The sequence below is a fragment of the Typopeltis vanoorti genome, chromosome 8 (assembly GCF_054136105.1).
Source record: "Typopeltis vanoorti isolate ZY-2024b chromosome 8, IOZ_Tvanoo_1.0, whole genome shotgun sequence".
NCBI classification, from domain to species: domain Eukaryota; kingdom Metazoa; phylum Arthropoda; class Arachnida; order Uropygi; family Thelyphonidae; genus Typopeltis; species Typopeltis vanoorti.
Genome location: NC_143556.1, coordinates 124,314,782 through 124,334,633, shown reverse-complemented (window position 1 = coordinate 124,334,633; position 19,852 = coordinate 124,314,782). Strand labels below are relative to the sequence as shown.

The 19,852-nt window shown below is 34.9% G+C and overlaps 1 protein-coding gene across 1 annotated transcript in view; it reads left to right on the top strand.

The window, feature by feature from the left end:
• The window catches only part of LOC150104327 (atrial natriuretic peptide receptor 1-like), a 358,232-nt gene that overhangs the window by 212,857 nt on the left and 125,523 nt on the right, over positions 1 to 19,852 (top strand). Inside the window, exon 3 of the mRNA XM_090396458.1 lies at positions 9,445 to 9,637. Within this exon, the coding sequence (XP_090252584.1) occupies positions 9,445 to 9,637 (193 nt within the window). The remainder of the gene's footprint in view (positions 1 to 9,444; positions 9,638 to 19,852) is intronic.

The following is a 19,852-nucleotide window of genomic DNA, read 5'->3' as shown; positions in this document are numbered from 1 at the left end:
CTTAAGTTATTTCACATTGCGGAGTTGGAGGAATTAATAATTGAATTACAAATCTCTTTCAGGAAAAAAAAAGTCTCCTCACTCAAATTGCAGTACCATAAAATAATAGGTATCCTGGAAGTCATGGAAAATTATAGGATCATTCTTATTAACCCAACCTCTATAGGTTTGAGTATATTCGTTCATAATATTACAAGTCATCATTACTGTCCGAGCTTAAGTACGCCTTATTACCAATAACTTTATTTTAGTATTCATGCTTTATGAAGATACTATTTCCTGTTAATTGTGATTAACCGGAATTCCAATTTAGAGTGAAGTGTGAGCGGACTGTGGATCATCAAATTTAAGAAGAAACAGAAATAAGAAAGAAAAAAAAAGAAAAAATAGGACACTTCCTCCAATGTAATCGTTTTGGTATATATTTTGGTCTCTTGTCCCGACATACAACACCTGCATTCTGTTTCTCTGGTTTATAATTGTGGTCCTGTTTGGTCATGGTTACCGAATGAACACCAGTTTTTTTCAGATAGGATTGAATAACTTTCTTGAGGAAACAAAATAGACTCCGCAGTTGCACAGAGTTAGCTTCTCTTAGAATTTTTTAAAACATATATGTTTTCATTCGCATTTTTGAATATGAGAGAGAGACTGCACCTGTGTTAAGGAAAATGGCAACTGTTTCATTGTAGCCATAATTTACTATCATGAGTAATAGAAAATGTATCATTATACGTGATTATACCAGGATGGTCTGAAAGGTTGCTGGCCTCCAATATAGATAACAACATCGGAGCGATATTTTTTTCCAAGTTTGTACATCTGTCATAAGCATCCATGTGAAATTCCAAGTCATTCTATCAAGTAGTTTGTTTTATACAGCTGTCTGAAGCAAAATGGTTGTCTGTATTCATTGAAATGGATAAACTTGAGTATCGTGAGGTTATAAAATTCTTCGTAAAAGAAGGTTTAACGCCAAACGAAATTAATTCGAAGTTCACAAACGTTTATAAGCACTCTTCTCCTTCGTTTTCGATAATTAAGAAATAGGCTGTTGAGTTTAAACGTCACCGTACCAGCCTTCGAGATGATCCACGTGAAGGACGTCCAAAAAGTGTAAACACATCAGAAATCACTGATCATGTGTAAGATATATTATTGGATGATCGGCAAGTCAAAGTGCATGAAACTGCTGAGACTACAGACATTTCAAAAGAACGGGTAGAATATATTTTGCATGAAGAATTGCAAATGAAAAAGCTTTGCGCAAGATGGGTGTCGCGCTTGCTCCCAGCAGATCAAAAATGCACTTGTATGAAAATCTCTGAACAATGCTTGGAGCGTTTTACCAAGAATAAAACTGAATTTGTGTGTCGATTTATTACTATGGATGAGACTTGTATTTATCATTACACACCAGAATCCAAATAGCAGTAAAAACAATGGACAAAAGCCGGTTGTTCAGCTTCAAAGAAAACAAAGTCAGTTCTATCAGCAGGAAAGGTCATGGAATCGGTGTTTTCGGATGCTAATTATCTTGAAAAGGGTAAAACAATAACCGGAGAATATTATTCCGATCTTTTAACCAGACTAGACTAAAACTTCTTGAGAAAATACTCGATTTGGAAGAAAACATCATATTCCATCAGGACAATGAACCTGCCCACAAATATGTTTTGGCAATAGGAAAATTAAGGGACTTGCACTATGAATTGTTAGAACATCCACCCTATTCCCCAGATTTGGCTCCCTCTGACTTCTATCTCTTCCCAAAACTAAAAATCTTCCTCGTTGGTCAGCGTTTCTCTTCGAATCAAGAGATGATTTCAGCTGTACAGGGGTATTTTGCTGGAATAAATGTATTAGTATTCAGGGAGATTATGTTGAAAAATGAAAATTATGTTGAAATTGCAAATTCGTTTCTTCATTGTTAGGCCGAGAATTTTTCAGTCCACCCTCGTAATATATGTGACTGTATGTTTGTTTTATTAAAGTCCAACTTTGATATCTGGTATAAAATTCTATATATACACCTACCGATCACAGAAATAGAAACTTTTATTTAATACCGTTTTGGATGTCATCCATGGATCTCAATGGGATTGAGATCCAAGGATGGCGGTGGCCAGAGAAGATGGTAGAAGTTACTGTCATATTCGCTGAACTACTGTGATTCTTCTATCCATCGAACAAGAACTGGTGAACAGTTCTGGCTCGATTGACAGTAACATTGTCGTTCAGGAAACAACTGTCACCAATTAGCGGAAAGGGATAACATCATTTTTAGTGCGACTACCGAAACTGTAACGTCGATTTTATTACCATCACCATTTATTCATCTGTGAATAGGAAAATATATAAACAGAAATATTTATATAACAAAACCTCGTGAATACAACGTCTATTGCATGAAAGTGAACCAGGTTGCTCTGTTTTGAGCCAAACGGTAAATGTCAGATGATTCATGAGACTCATTTTCAAAAAGAAGTTTCCTTATGTATTGCAAAAACTGATTTATTCATTTTTTATCATGTTTGGTCTTCTCTGTGTTCATTAGTTGGTGTAAAGAGCAAGAGCACTGAACGTAGGTGAAGGTGGATGCCAAAGTTGGTATCTCGACCTTCTTAGTTGACTTTTTGTAATCTTTTCTATTAGAGATCGTTGCTAAATTTCTTCAAGCATGACACCATATGTAAATATGACTTGATTGATGGTTTTTGGTGCAAAATAATTTTGGCTTTGAAATTTGGTTTGGGCGATGAGATTATATATTAGTTAGACTTTTGCTGAACTGAAGAGCTTTGTGCTTTATTTTCACTATGTTTGTTAGTAATCTGTGTATGAACAATGGGTGTTGAAACCATTTACTAATGTGGTAATTTAGCCTACAAGAACAGAACAGAATAGATATTTTCTATTTTATTCTAAAGAACATAATGCATCTGTTCTTTAGAACTTTAGTTTTACTGCTATTGACGGCCAATCCAATCAATGCTGCATTTTACATATATTATCTTAGTGTTTTCTGAAAGTCTAAATGTTACAGTCATCATCTGCAAAACAGAGACTTCGAATGCGGATTATTCGTCCTTCTGATTCTTCGAGAGTTATTCCTTACCTTTTTCTTACGAGTCTGAATACATAATCAAGGGTAATCATAAAAAATATAGAGCAGAGAAGCTCCCTGGAAAACTTCAGTGGATGTGGGAAAGCTCGCAGTCATCTCCCTCTCTCTCTCTCTCTCTCTCTCTCTGGTACGGTTCTTCTATTGCTTTGATTATTATTTTCAAGGCTGTGCCATAATAACTTAGAAGTTCGAATATCCTTTGGGCTATTGATTGAATCGAAGGCTTTTGAGAAATCTATGAAGTTTAAGATTAATAGAGGGCTTTTGTCTCTTGATCCTTATAGCAACCGTCTAACGCCAACATAAACTTCTCACTTCATGTTCAGTGTGCATGTTAGCATTTAAAATAAACGACATCGCGGCCCTACAAGACTGTCGTCATCAGTTGAGCATACCTATTTAACTACTACAAATCATTTTTATTAAAAATATGTATGCCGAGACATAAAAACTTCACTAATAGGTTTCACAAATAGAATATTTCATGTTATAAAAATAAATTTGAGTCTCGGGTCTGGGTTAGTCCCGAGGGGGGTGGAAAGAGGGGAAAATAATTCCACTGCATAAAGGTGGTTCCAAGACTGGCTGTTGTAAATTACTGATCGATTAGCATATCAGGAATCATTGTCAAGGTCTTAGAGAAATTAGTCAAGAAACGAATACAGGATTGGATAGATGAAAATGGGATATTGTATGGGGGATAACATGGTTTTGTGAAGGGTAGATCATGCCTCAGTAACTTGCTCAAGTTTTATAACACAGTGACGGCTGAACTGCATAGGGGTAATGGGTTTACAGTAATACTACTGAACCTTGCCAAGACTTTTGAGAGGATACCACATAGAACCCTAATCAGTAAACTGGAGCAGATATAGGGTTGGTGAGATGGATAGGAGGGTGGTTGAAGGAGAGATACCAGTGAGTGTTTTATTCAGTAGTGGAGTCTAAAAGAGCTTGTGACTAGTGGGGTGCCACAGGGCTCTGTTCTTGAACCACTGCTTTTCAATTTGTTCATCAATGATATAGGAAAGGATTTGATAGGAAGTGTTCACTTGTTTGCTGATGATGCAACGTTGGACAGAGCAATTGTGAGTGCACAGGATGTCAAAATTTTACAGGATGATTTGGATAGTTTGGAGGACTGGGCTAGGAAAAATAGATGTCAATTTAATGTGGCAAAGTGTAAGGTTATGCGATTTGGGGTGAAACGAATAGCAGTAGTATATCGCATTGGTGTAACCGTACTCCAGGAGATTGATGAGGCCAGGGATTTGGGAGTCTTGGTGGATAGGGAATTGAAGTTTAGGGGGCACATTGCCAAAGTGACTAAAACAGCTCACCAAATGGCTTCTGAAAAATACTTTAACATGCAGAGACAAACAAGTTGTTGTTCCTCTGTATCGAGCCTTGATAAGACCCCATCTGGACTACTGTGACCAGTTATGGGCACCAGGGTTTCTTCGTGATGGGGAGGAAGTGGAGAGGATCCAGAGACGAGTGACCGATGATAGAAGGTCTGTGGAATGAACCTTATGAGAATAGGTTGAAGATTTGTGGGTTCCAGAGATTGGACGATAGGCGAAGGAAGGGTGATATGATTGAGACATTCAAATTACTGAAGAGTTTCTACAAGAGAGATCCAGAAGATATTTTTGAAAATATGACTGGTGGTGGGAGGACTAGGGGCCATGCATGGAAGCTGGGCAAGAGCGTGGTTGACAAGGGTGTTAGAGCTAGGTTTTTTACTTGGAGAGTGGTGAATGAGTGGAAGAAGCTTCCAGAGTCTGTTGTGGGTGCTACGACTGTGAATGAGTTCAAGGCAAGGTATGATAGATACTGTGTGAATGTCGAATAGTTGTTCTTGATATGATGTTAGGGCCTCCCTCGATGAGTATGCCGACTCCTTGGAGTTTCCCGGAACAATAATAATAATAATAATAATAATAATAATAATAATAATAATAATCTGACTGAGAGTATCCCACGATATTATATAGAATTGAAGGTTCTTGCCTTGAATTCCATTTAAATTTTACAAAGGTAAAAAAAAAAAAAATCATTACCGACCTGACTGGATGTGAATAGGATAGTTGTGTTTAACGGACAGGCTACTGGTTCTAATTTATCTTTGGCATTGTATATGATTAAATGTATGTTTTTATGAGACGAATCATTTCATTTCCTGTATTAGAGACAAGCATTCTTTATAAAAGCTTAAAGGAAACTAGAAACAGGTATCGTGTTTGGTCTCTATTATAGCAGGGTTTCAGAATAAACTAACACCCTAATGTTCACCATTGGATACATTAGATGAATAATAGAATTTCAATCTATCGTCGATGGAATTGTCATTGCCATTATCTAATAATTATAAGTATACAGAAAATGTGTAAAAGTTTGAGATTTATGTGCACCAAAATTGACCAGACGATGATTAAATCAAGAACTCACCTTACTGACAAGACTCCTAACTGAAAAATGAGAGCAGCTGATCAAATGGCATCACATTCTTAAGATGCAGTTAAATGTCTCCAATCTTTCATTAATCACTTCTTGCCCTGCGTCAGTAGCATATTAATGCAAACAGGAATGGTGGATTAATTCTAACAGCATGAGAACTGTATTCATAATATTCTCTTAAAATGAACGGTTAAAGTTATTACCTAATGTTCTCTTTAATACATTGTAATGTGAAACCGTTCTTCTGTTGAATTCAAGTGTGTGGACTTTGTTTTATTTCAGTGAGGAGCACTGACGGTTGTGGGATTTCAAAAATCGTTGATGTTATGGTTCACGAGGTGCTTCAAAAAAGAATAGGCTAGAGAATTCAAAAACTTGCACCTTATTAAGTGTAATCCCTATAAATCGCAGATTATTCACACACACAAACTCATATACCAACATGCTTTGAATTTGTTATGATTTTGTTTTGAAAATATGGAAAACGGCATTTTGTTAAACTCACTTATATTTCAAGACAAAACATTTCGTATTTCAGAGACTGGAAACAGGACTAGCTGACGAATTTGTGATTCTGGTGTATTCATCCGAATATCTGGACTCCGAAAGGACATTTATCCTGTCCCAGGGAAAATATTTCTATTCCTTTATATGGATTCCTTTTTCCTATCTTTAGTCTTAAGAAAATTGACCTAGCATTTAAGAACACAAAAGTGCTTGGTCAGCTTTTCACACAGAAATCAATGAGCAGCAGTGCTGTACGTTTGATATAAAACGAATGCTTTTTTATAGCTTGCGAGATGGAAACGCATAATCATATGCTTCGGAAAACAATGGAAAAGTAGATTATATATATATATATATATATATATATATATATATATATATATATATATATATATATATATATATATATATATATATATTAGAGGGGGGATCCGGAAAGTTATGATAAACACCTAGAACAAAAGTGATATTTTTGAAAATATCATTGTTGTTCAAGAAAGAAAAATAACAAATTATTACAATTTCAAACATGGGGATTTAAGTGTTTTAAGATATATTCTTTCTTATAGTTATATCAGTTGTTTTAATATTATTTTTGTTCTAGACGTTCATCAGAACTTTCCAGACCCCCTCATATGTATGTGTGTGTGTATATATATATATGCACTCAGAAACAAACGTAATGTTAAAACATTAAACATTTTTCTGATTTCCATTTGTATAATTCGGATAATTAAAAACATTCTATAGTTGTTTTTATTTATTTATTTCTAGAAGTGTAGATATACGATGAAGGCAATTCAGAAATATTAGTTTTACACGAAAAGTCTTCGAAAAACGTATGAAATTAAATTAGCGTGTAGTACATATCTTCGAGTGTGTGAAAATGTTCCTACTTCACAAAGCGTAAGGAAGATGTTACAACGGCTAGAGAGCTATTGCCAGGCGAACAACACGTGCGAAACACAGTCCGGCACGAACGTTTTACAGAATATATGTTCGTGAGCCAAACATTATGACCACCAAGCCTGTTTCTAGCCAACCACAGTATCGTAAGCTAGAAAAAGGCTTGTTGGTTAGTAATGAGACTGTACGGTTGGTCGCAAATAGGCCTGTGATGGATGCATCCTGGTATGGAGATTGTTCTCATGGATATCACTAGGGTCTTTCATTCCTACTGAACACATCCTGACCGGGAATTCTTACTTGTGGATTGTTTCGGACCAGCTGTTGTCCCACATTATTACGATATGGTATGATGGATCTAGACTCTTCCAATATGACATCCAAGTAGCAAACCTCGTATTGTATAATCATGGTTCGAAGAACATATCCAAGCACTGAAGCATTCCGTGTGCTGCTGTGGCTACTTAATTCTTCTTATTCGATTCCCGTCAAACATTGTGGAACCATGTGGAACGCATCAACGATCTGTTGCTGACCTCCGGGACGTTATTCTGTTTAATTGGTCCAGAATCCCTTAGGACATCTTACTTGGTCCAGTGAAGCGAATGCAAAGACTGCTGAAAAACGGTTATCTCTGTGAAGGAAGTTGCGTCGTGTCACATCTATATATAATATATAAGGGTTGGGGTGTGGAAAGTTTATTTTGGAAAGAATGATCAACACCTAGAACAAAATGATATTAAAGAAAGTGATATAGCCACAAGAATGAACAGATGGAAACTATTTAATCTTCATGTTTCATCAAATTGTAACGATTTGTTCTTTTTATTTCTTGAACAAAAATAATATTTTCAAAAATATCATTTTTGTTCTAGGTATACATCAGAACTTTTCCAGACCCCACTCATATATAGAGGGGGCCTAAAAATATTGCCTGGTGTGAAATGCTGTATATATACTATCATGGATGTTTCAAAGTACACGGAGAAAATAATATAGTAGATTTTTCCAGAAAATGTGTGATTGAGAAATAACCTTTTAAACTTTCGTTGTACTGTGGAAAGTGTTAGAGGAGGGGGTGGGATAGAATTCCAAAAACAGTATACGCTTCTCGAGCATGCACTTAGTTCTCGTTTTACATGAGTTCTTTAATAATGAAAATATTTTCCTCGCTGAGCTGTGCAGTAATTGAGCTGTACCAAAAACAAAGGAAAAAAGAGATTATGTTTTTGAATCTTACCAAGTATGTGTAAAAGACATTCCTTCTTATTTAGTGGAATCCGCAGTTAGTTGAATAGTATTCTTCAGGAGTATATCACGTGATCTTGTTAGGGTGGTTTAGAATTTTACATGTGCCATTCTATCAATTTGGAGAGTAGTGCACGTGATTCGGTGTTATTGTATCGCTTAGGATCTCTTCCCTTCTGCGGCTGGAATAATAAAAGAAAAATCTTTCTCAAAACCGTGTGATTAAAATCGTACATCTTTTACCAATACATACAAAAGAAGAAATGATTAAATAAGAAAATGTTACTCGCTCTCTGTAAAACCTGAGATTTGAAATGCATGGAGCAATACCGATTCTTTTATTCTATGTTCAGATATTTGACTCCTATCACAAACATATGGTTGGAAGAATTTTGCAGGAACGCTGTAAGTACTTTAGAACCTGAAATCGCATTCTTTAATTAGGCAAACGGTAACCTAATTATAAGATAAGATGGGCTACGCAAAGTGACAGGTAAAGAAGATTAATTATCTGTTAAATATGATTTATGAATTCCTTTAAGAAAAGAAACCACGTCTGGTGAAACCAACTTATGGATGTTTTGCTTTGATCATGCGTGTAATACGATAAGATCCATGTTCTGTTTCTGGGATTATTATCACGGAATTACTGTTAAATGCAAGACATCTACATTTCTTTTCATAATTTATAATGGTTGATTATTTTATATTGTCTTCCAAATAATTAGCGAAAATAATTCTTTCCATTTCTAGCATTTGTACTCAGCAGGTGATCCTAAAACTGCAAAACACGATATGAGTTAATAAATTTCGTTGTAGAGTTTTTTCCTTACATAGCATGTAATGGGAAAAATATAGCGGCGCATGTACTTCTTGGGATATCATGAGAAATAAATGTTTCTTATCTGAATTTGAGAAGAAGCTGGTGGTATTATTTTGAAAGACCGTCATCAAATGAGCCACATCAGGTGGATTTACTTCGAGATCCTCAGGAGCTTACATTACGTTAGTTTTTCCGAAGTGCCATTTTATTATGACCCGACATCTGACACAAATGCAGTAAGAGAGCTGATACTTATTTCTTGATCATGAAAGGCCTTTTTCTTTTGGTCCCACTGTCTTCTGATAGACAGATTTTACTTTATCTTCAAAACTTACATTAAACCCTTGTCTAAACCATTTCTGTTTTGTTCCAGCAAAAATGAGAGTCGTCGACCGTGGTACAAGGAAGGTGATCCTCCAGCTCGTAACTTTCGCGCTCGTAAGGCTTACGAAGCTCTACTTACAGTGACAACTAGAATTCCGGAGACGGAAGAATATGTTATGTTCTCTCGAGCTGTCAAACAGATAGCGAAGAATGAGTTTGGGTTTGACTACGGTGAAGAAGAGGTATTATTATTTTAAATTCTTTAATAGCTATGTTTATACAAATATATATTCTATCGTCATTATGTCATTATTAGTGAATCCAACTGAATAAAAATATATAATTATCAAACTAGTTCATAATAGATTTATGGGAAGCTATATATATATATATATATATATATATATATATATATATAATATTATATATATATATATATATATATATATTAGCCGACACGTTTGCTATATGATGCTTTATTGCCGGTTGTTGGAAGTTTACAACAATGAATTTGCAAATGACTGCAAGCAAAATTAACTACCTTTTTTAATTTGGGCACTTTTAAAAATTTATAAATTAATTTTATACCAAACTGCTTTGATAAAATAGATTTGTTAATATAATTATGTTTATACAGAGCAATGTTTCTCACAATATACTTTATAGATGAAAAATGGATGAAATAAATTGTAATGAAGTACAAATGGAAAGCACAAAGGTTTTAGCCGTCGCAGATTGTTCCAAGAAAATAGAGATTTAATGGAATGAAGGAAAATGACAACAAGTTTGTTCGGTATGTTTGGAGATGGACAATGTATCGGTGTTGGCCACTGGCTGCTCTATTTCTTACATGGTTAGAGGTAAATGAAGAAATGGTAGTGGCCAATCCAGAGAGGAAAATGGCCATAAAATTACTTGTTGAAAGACACAGTGAAGATACAGAGCACCTATTGGGAAAGTGAAGGAATTCTGTCAGCTAAAGGTCGCCAATTATGCTTATTGCGCTCTTCTGTATATCATCAAGAATTCTTAGAAAGGTTTTGGATTCATCACTCCAAACGTGAGAACAGCACTCCAACGTTAGACGGATCTGATACTTGTAAAGTGTTACTAGTTGAGCAGAAGAGAAATAATGTTTGGAACTGAAAGAAGATCATGTATTTAAGAGTCTGAATTGTCTGAAGAGTGATTATCAAAATAATGTAAACACCTACAAATTTTTGAAGAATCTTTTATTAATAAGCTGCAGATCCACCTCGGGCTGGCAAACCACCACGAATTCGATATCGAATAGACTCGTACAAGTCATGTAAGTAAGATAATGAAATTTGGGAGCATTCGTCCTGCAAAATATGTCCCATAACTTGTCATAATTTTCGACACTGTGGCTCATAATACACCTACCATTTCTGCCGTTTTAGTTACGACAGCTCCTGCATGCCGCACTCCAATGATCATACATTTTTGGAAGTCATTGTGGTCTGACATTTAGCACACTAACTGTAAACAGCTAATTCAACATCGACTACATGATATATGTGATAGTCAATATCATACTGCACTGTCACATCACGAGTGACTTTGTCTCTGTGATTGTTGTAGTACAGTTAGTGTGCGAAATGTTACTGCGGCTTGCAGGAGCTGCCTTAAGCAAAACGCAGAAATCGTAGTTGCATCACTGGGCACAGTATCGAAGATTATGACAAGGTATGAAATGGAAAAGGCGTTTTCTCTAATCAGTTCTTCAAGGTCCAACCATATTTTCTACTTGCAACATCATTGGCACAGTTGGGACATGTTTGGAGGCAGGAATGGTCCAAAATTTCATTATCTTATGTACATTACTTGTATTAATATATTCCACATCGAATTCATAGTGTTCTAGCAGCCCGAGCTTATTAATAAAATAATAAGCCTACAGCTTATTAATAAAAAAATTTTCAAAACATTTGTAGATGTTTCATTATTTTGATAACCTCCTATATGTACGTAATATGTTTTGCCCAATAAACCAGATATGACAATCGGCCTAAGAGAATAATGTTGATCTTGAAAGGAAATTGAAACATCAAAAGTAAGTGGAAGTGAAGTAAAATCTTTCTTGTCGGTAATAAGGAAGGATTCGTTTTTATGGCATTCAAATTTACTACGTTGTCCTCACCCCATTTTCCTTAGAAATATCAAGAGAACTCCTAATCTAAACTACTAGCGAACAGGTCTGTGGTTTGATTTCAAACTGAGAAAGATAAAAAAACCACATAAAGACCGTCACATGGATTAGCTTTCCAGTATCTATTGTGATAATTATCCTCTTTTGCACATAAACAGGCAGTTTAAAGAAGCAGTTTTTCAAAAAATAGTCCGGTTTCTTTGTGTATTTAATGTAAAATAACTTTGGAGACACCTACGACATTTTATAATAAGGTACACTGCAGTTACCACTAAACGGGATGCTGTGGTCATATTTCATGCTGTCTGTTCATTCAACGTTGATTTAAACTAATAGATCACATTATGTTGCAAGACTTATAGCGAAATCTTCATTGTTTGCAAATACTAGGTAACAGTGATACAGTATTCATACAACAACAACAACAACAGAAAAAATAATGCATGATAATAACAGTAGATTTGTGCAGAGGTTTATGGAAAAAGTCTCATTTATGCAACGAACTGTTATGTCAGAGAGCTTGAGGATCATCTTAAACTAAGACCAATATTTTTAGATTGTTTTTTTCCGACCTTTTATTGTCTTCATATCCATTTTATAGAAAAGAAACTACAGAAGGAATCAAACCAAGATGGTAAAAATGAACCTAGGTAATACATAAACCGAATGAGGGAGATAGGTGTTGTACTGGAAATGATTATTCGCACCTTCATTTCCAAGCCAAGTGATTTTATTTCATCTACAGCTATAGAAGTTTTTCGAGCATTATTACTGAGTTCCGTAGAGTTGGAAACTGATCAGTGCAAATCAGACTTCATCTTAAAACAATGCTATGGCTTGATTCAATTGTTCAGAAGTCTCCATAATTGGAAGAGTTAAAAATCTGTAGAATGAAATGACGCATCGCAGTGCATATTTTCTTGTTAATCGCTTCATATTATCTCCGCAAATGAGAGGTGCCAAGACCTTTTACATAGCAGTGTCATGTATGATCGAGTGATTAGAGAAAAGAAGGAAATCTGTTAATGTATTCTTTGATGACAGTATGTATAGGAATGCGATTGTAGGTAGTCTGTAAGAGAAGCATCTTCAGTAAGGAACAGCTACTAGGAAAATACCATTTACCAAACGTGTAGTGACTCGGCTGTTATGTCTAGAGATGTTACAGTGTGTATGGTTCTTTATTTCCAGAAAAAAAAAATTAAAGCAAGAACTGGCTTACTATCCTTGCTTTAGAAACCACACACACACACACACACACACACACACACACACACACACACACACACCGCTAGAAATACCATTTTCCTGCAGATCCTGAGGGCCAGGCGTGTGGCGTGTTGTGTGTATGTTTGTGACAGAGAGGTGATAGATAGATAGATAGATAGATAGATAGATAGAGAAGGAGTGAGAGAGATAGTTTTGCTAGTTTGAAAATAAAGTGCTTTTTCAAATTATAGCAAATAAAGTAATTCTTTGAATTCAGCCTTTGTACCTCACTGCAATTAAACTTATTTCTAAACATTTTTATTACTTTTTCTGAAGTACATAAGTGTCTCTTTACAACGCAACCTGTGCAAGTAAAAAAGTCTTTCAAGTTTAGTTAAGTGTATCTCTAATAAGCAAAGAGGTCCTACGTATTCATTAATTTAAGCAAAGTTCAGTTTAATGCTTTCTGGTATTAAGGATTCTGTTTGCAGCTTCCACGATGATCGATTCCAAACTACGGGTAATTGGCATCCTGCTCTAGGCCAAACCTCTTCAAACTTTAAGCATACACAGAGCTCTTTACTTTCTAGTCGTTATTTCCAAAACAGATAAGACTAAGGCGTGAAAACCCTTCGCAGGAATTATGCCTATATATATTTCTTAAAATAACGAAAGGATTATACCTAATTAAAATATAATTCCTTGGTTATTTGTAGTCAATTCATTATAAAATTAAAATTCCAAGGTATCTCTGGAAAAGTGAAAAGAAGTAAAGAATGGAGGTTCGCCAAGACATTCCATAAAACAGATAATTTTTCTTTCTTTCTTAATAAACCATTAAACCAAGTACGAAAACAGCGGTTTCATTTCTGTGACCTAAACATTAACCGACATTTTTTTATAAAAATAGAAAAATTCGGATAATGTGAAATGTTCAAGATTTTTGAGGATTTGCAGAGAGATAATGGTATTGACTAAGAAGAGAAAACCTAATTGCTTTATTTTCTTAATGCACGCTCCGAATAACAACACGAATGTCGACATCAGTCAATGGATTGTACAGCTAACTCTTCTCAAATTGCATCTACAGCAGTAGTAGAAGTAATTTATTGCGAATTACGAGCTGGCATCAGGTTGTTACCGCAGAATCCTACAAACGAAAATTACTTGCAGTTGGTAGTTATTTCTCTTTTGCCAACTTGCTACTCTCTCTCTCTGTTTCTCAGAATTAAGTGTCTTATTAACCTTCTAGATAATGTTCCAGAAATGTGCATCTATGCATTATTTGCGGACCGAAATATTAAAAGAAAATTACTATAATTTATACAGTTTAGTTGAATGTATTATAGTATTATAGTATGAATATTATCCGCTTCTGTGCAGGACTGAAATTGCTTAAAAATAGTAAAGAAATTATATGTATTGCTGTTTATATGCATTGTATTCATAAGTTTTTTTAAAAAACTAAAACAAGTACATGTGTCGTCTTAATATAATACAGAAATTTATAAGCTAATAACAGAAACGGATAGCAAGAAATACTTAAGATATGATACGCCATGATCTAAAATATTAAAATGGCTAATTTTAAGTACATAAAAAAGCATGAGATTTCAAGGAAAATTATAGAAATTACGAGATCAATGATCATATACATATTACATAAGATCTCATCCAAAACCTGATGATATCTTAATAACTAGGATATACCTAGCACTATTGAGACTAATAGAAAATGTGATCTATCTGAAAATGCTTTATTGGTGATGAACACGAATCCTTAAAGCCATGAAAAGCTCAATTGGAATTTTAAGCAGCAATCGGTGTTGCAAAAATATTATAATGATCAAGTTCACTCGATTAATATGTTTATAAATGTTTTTGTTTTCAAAATTATGATAAATGGAACTGATTATAATCCAGTTTTATCACACAAATAATCATAAATCTGTAATGTGGAAAGGCAGCGGGAGTAGATGAAATTCAACCCGAAACACAAACTATTATATCCTGGCAATAACATTCAGAGAAAAGGCGAAATAACATAATATTGAACACTAAATTTAAGGAAAATTGTCTTGAATGGCAGGCAATATCACATAGAGAGTGATGTAAGCAAATTCCAAAATTGGAAGCTGAACAATGAGACTCATTTGAGCTTATGGTTCCACAGAACCTTCTGTGCTTTTTTGAGACATTAGAGAAGGAAGCTGGCTCAATTAAAAAGAAAACATTAGTCCTTGTTGAAGATCTAAACTGCAGACTAGGAAATGAATACCAGACATATAGAAATATTTTGGAAAAAATTGGAGAAAAGAGCAAAGCTAATAATAATAGTAAATATCTGCTGAATTTCTGTTCAGGACATGGATTAGTTATTATTAACACCATGTTCCAATATACAAATATGCACCAATTCACATGAAGAAAAGACTCAAGAAGTAAGAAAACTTCCACTGACTGTTATAGTTGATAGCGATTTTTCCAACGGGTTTTCCCACACAAGAGTATACAGAGGATTTGAAATAGGAAGTGAGCACTATTTGGTTTTGAGCAGAAAAAAATTGAATTTCATATTGAAAAGAACCGTGAGTAAAAATTTTTAAAATCGAATCAAGTTTAAGCAGCTTTCAGAAGTGAACTGTAGACTGAAATTCAAAAACATCATTGAAGAAACAATGAAAGAGTTTGAGATCAACAACCAAACCTTGGAGATCAGTGGCAAATCCTGAAGAAAACATTGACTGATTCAGCTAGAGAGGCATGTGGTGAAGTTATCTGTAAGAATAGAAAATTCCAAATCCCATGTTACCGTCAAGAAGTTAAAGACGCAGTCAAGGAAAAGAAACGAGCATATCGAAAGTTTCTAGAAAATAAGTCAGCTTGTACTCTTGGAGAACACAAAAAGAAATGTAAGAAAACCAAAGCACTGTGTAAAACTAGCTAAACAAAAGTCAAGTCATGGAGAATTATGTACGAACATAGAAAATAAATATTAGGAAGTTATTAAAATATTCTGAAGGCTATTGGAAAAGCTTAGAATGGAGGAAAGAGTACTATAAAAGGAATCAGATATGATAAAGGTGACATGAAAACTGAAGATAAAGATATTCTAGATGCTGGAGTAAATACTTTGAAAAACTGCTAAATGACAACAAGCAATGTTAGCATGATAACAGAAATAGATATTCACACTTAAAGTAAAAGAACTCATCAAAAACCTGAAATGGAAAGGCAGCTGGCGTAGATGAAATTAAGACAGAAATACTCAAATATGGAGGCATAAATTTTATAGTGGCTACATTGCATTATTCTATAGGCGATGTTGAAGTAATTCCTTGTTAATGTTATGTAGTGTTTTTAGGTTTTTAATGCTCAGGATTCTGTGTGTCGCCATGTGCTGGTCGGATACTGGTTGTTGCGTATAGGTGTCCAAATCACTGTTGACACAATTTTCCTATGTAATATTTCTAATTTTGTTAGGTGGCTGTTTGGTGTGTTTGCATAGACTGTTATACCGTATCTGAGTAGGGATTCGCGGATACTGTGATATAGGATTTTTTTCATGTTGGATGGAATCATGTCTTTTACTTGGAAGAGCTTTGCTGCGATGATCCGGAGAGTTTGGTATGTAGGTATTCTATATGGTTTGTCCATTTAAGCTGGCAATCTATATAAGACAAAGGTATTTTGCACGTGTTACAGGTTTGATTTCGGGAAATTGGCAGGGTTTTTTTTTGTTGTTAATGCAGCGGTATGTGTGGCAGGGTATCGATAGTGGTGCGGGGCGCATGATTCTTGCGTTGTGTATTATCAACATCTGTGTTTTGATGCGGTGATTACAATTGCGTTTTGGTAGAAGTATGTTGTGATTTCATTTAGGTCTTGTTGTGCTTTGGAGAGAGCCATGTTGATGTCTGTGTGGATTGCTAGGAGTGCGGTGTCATCTGCGTTCTGAAATATTTGACATGTTATCAACAGTGTTAATGTATATGTTGAATAGAGTGAGTGATAATATGGCGCCTTGAGGGACACCGTGTTTTATTTGTATACCCCGGCTGTTACATGTACCTATTTATGTTACTCGTGTTCTGTTTGAGAGGTAGTTCCTGAACCATGTATGCAGTGTTCCTCTTATACCTATTGAATATAGTTTGGTGAGTAGTATATCATGTTCAAGTGTATCAAATGCTATGGCTAATTCAAGCAGTATAAGGACGGCGTACTTGTTTTTATCGAGAGCTTTGTTTTTTGTGTCGGAGATGTCTTTTTGTTTTCTGAAAGCCTCATTGGTTTTGTGAGATGATGTTGTACTTCTGTAAATGGTTCTACAGTAGTATGTTGTGTTTTATTTTTTCTAGACGTTTTGAGCTGACTGGTCGGGTAGCTATTGGTCTGTAGTTCTAAGTATCGTTTCTTTTACCGTGTTTGTGTATTGGCGTAATTATTGCAGTTTTTATTTATTGTGGAATATTGCCAGTGTCGAACATTATGTTCACGAGTCTCAAATGTATTGTATTTATTTGTTCAAAGTGTGTTATAAAGTCTGTGAGTCTTATTTTGTCTATTCCTGAGTGGTCTTTGGTTTTAATTGTAAGAGTGCTTATTTCAATCCTGTTTTGTTACATGTGGAAAATGCATTGTTTGTTGTTGACTTTGTGTCGGTAGTTTTTTGTTGATAGTTGATAGTTTTTTTTTTTTTTTGAGTTGGGTGATATTGTTTGTGAATGCATGTTTGAATGAGTCTGCTAGTTCCTCTTGGTTTGTGTCCTGACCGAAACTTTTTGCAATAAAATCTTGTGCTGAAGTTTCCTTTTTTCGAGTTACTAATTCGTTGAATGTAGCCCATATTTAGCTGATTTCTTGTGTAAGGTTTGTAAATGTGTGTTTACTGGGTGACGTTTTGAGTTTTTTCCATAGATTTTCTTTTACAGTAATACTATTTAGTATGTCGCCATTTATCCATGGATTGTTGTCTTGTTTTTAAGGAAGTGAAGAGTAAGTGTTTTATATTAGTAGGACCGTGTAGGTCGGATTCTCTTGCAATTATATAAACTAGAGTGTTCTCATAAATATCTATAAATCCTTACTCCACAGGAACTTGTAGATTTTCTCTGTTTTTCCCTTTCTTGCTTGGAGTAAAAGATTTTTAAAGTATGGAGTCCAGTGTTCAGATATATAGTTTGGTGTTTGGAGTTTCCTGTCAGTTAGGATCGATGTTGTCGGCCTTGTTTTCTTGCTTGCTGCAAGAGTGGAGTCTCTCTCTCTCTCTTTCTCTCAGTCTTCTGCTGGTAAAACGAGCGATGATTGGTGGCGGTCTTGCTTTTTTTTTTGTAGGCCTCGGTTAATAGAAACGATGTCTGTGGTTGTGACTTGAATGTCAATTTTGCTGCCGATCAGTTGCATTATGTTGCTTAAATCTTCTGTCTTTTCTTTTGTTATTCCTTCAATTTGAAGTTTTTTTCTTTCTTTTTGTAGTGTGTGTTTCATTTGACACTTCAGTGTGTTTACCTCTTTTCGCTATTCTTCATTTTCGCACTTGAGTGTTTCTTGTGTTTCTATCGCTACCGTTAATTTTTTTTCTTTATTTCTCGCACGGTTCCTAACATTTCTTCAGAGGTCACGTTATTAAACTATGTGTAATGTTCATACTCCTCAAACGTTTTGTTGATTTGTTCCACGTGTATATTTAGCAAATCTTTAACCATGAGTTTGAAGGAATCAAAGTTGTCTGTAATTTTAGGATCAGGAAGCGGCTTACCTTATTGTACGTCATTGCTTTTATTTGGTGTTTGTTCTTTATTCTTCATTTTCTCACGGCATTGTAGACAGCGCTATACAGTCAGTTTAATGGCTCCTTTTGCTTTCCACGTGCTTTCTGAGATCCCAGAGCATTGGTAGGGTTGTCTTTTGCCACATCCAGAACAATGCGACCAAACCTCCCCTTCTTTGCTTAATAGCTAATTGTACTTGTTACATCTCATTGTGCTTGACCTTTAGTCTTTCTTCCCGTTAGCGACTGTAGTGCGACTTTTAAGGTGGCGACGTCCTTTGTTCTTTGTTGGTTGGCGGCATCCGTTCACTCTATGATTTTCAGCACAGAAAATTTGGATATTACTTAGCCGATTTTGATGATTTAATCGTCCCTGTCTTCAGCGTGACAAGAAGAATTAAATAGCAGCACTTTCAAATTAAAAACTTGAGTTAAAGCCACTTTAAATCTTTAAAAACGGGAGCAGTGATAACAGCGTGCATGCATCAGTCTTCTACGCAGCGCCCTCTGTCAATGATAATAATAATAATAATAATAATAATAATAATAATAATAATAATAATAATAATAATAATAATAATAATAATAATAAATATCGAAATAGACAACAGAACAGAATTATACAAGACAGTGTTGAAATGATTTTAACTTATGGATCCGAGAGCTGGGTAGAAATAAGTCACTTGTTCAAAGACTATAGATCGCTTGTATGAGAGTTTTGAAAAAGATTGGTGGAGTGAACAAATGGCATTAATGGCAGTATCACATTAAAATGAGGATATCTGGAAGGAACTTAACATTGTTAGCATTCGGGAAGATTAGTAGAGTTAATCTCAGGTAGTATGGTCACTTAAACAGAATGAGAGAGGAAAGATTAGCAAAGCAAGTGTCTCTTTGCAGATTGGAAGGGGAAAGACCCAGAGAAGGACCAAGATGTAGATGGATTGATTCAATAAAAAGTACCTTAAAAGACAGAAATATAAGATCCGATAATATTGGGGTGTTGACAGATAATGGATTAATTTGGAAGAAAATTATTGATTGGAAGTTAATAGTGGTGTAACTTTTTCATACAGTACTATCATAATTATCCTGTACATCCCCTGAGGGTACATCAGGAATTTAATTATGATGATGTTTCAGTATTATAATAATATTCAGGGGTGCAAATATGCAATGAAAGTGTAACAAAATAGGATTATCAATACTAAATATCAAATAAAATACCCACAATTTGAATTTCAATAATGCATCTTCCTTCTAAGAATACAAAAATAATTTCTATTAACAATATTTTGAATGACA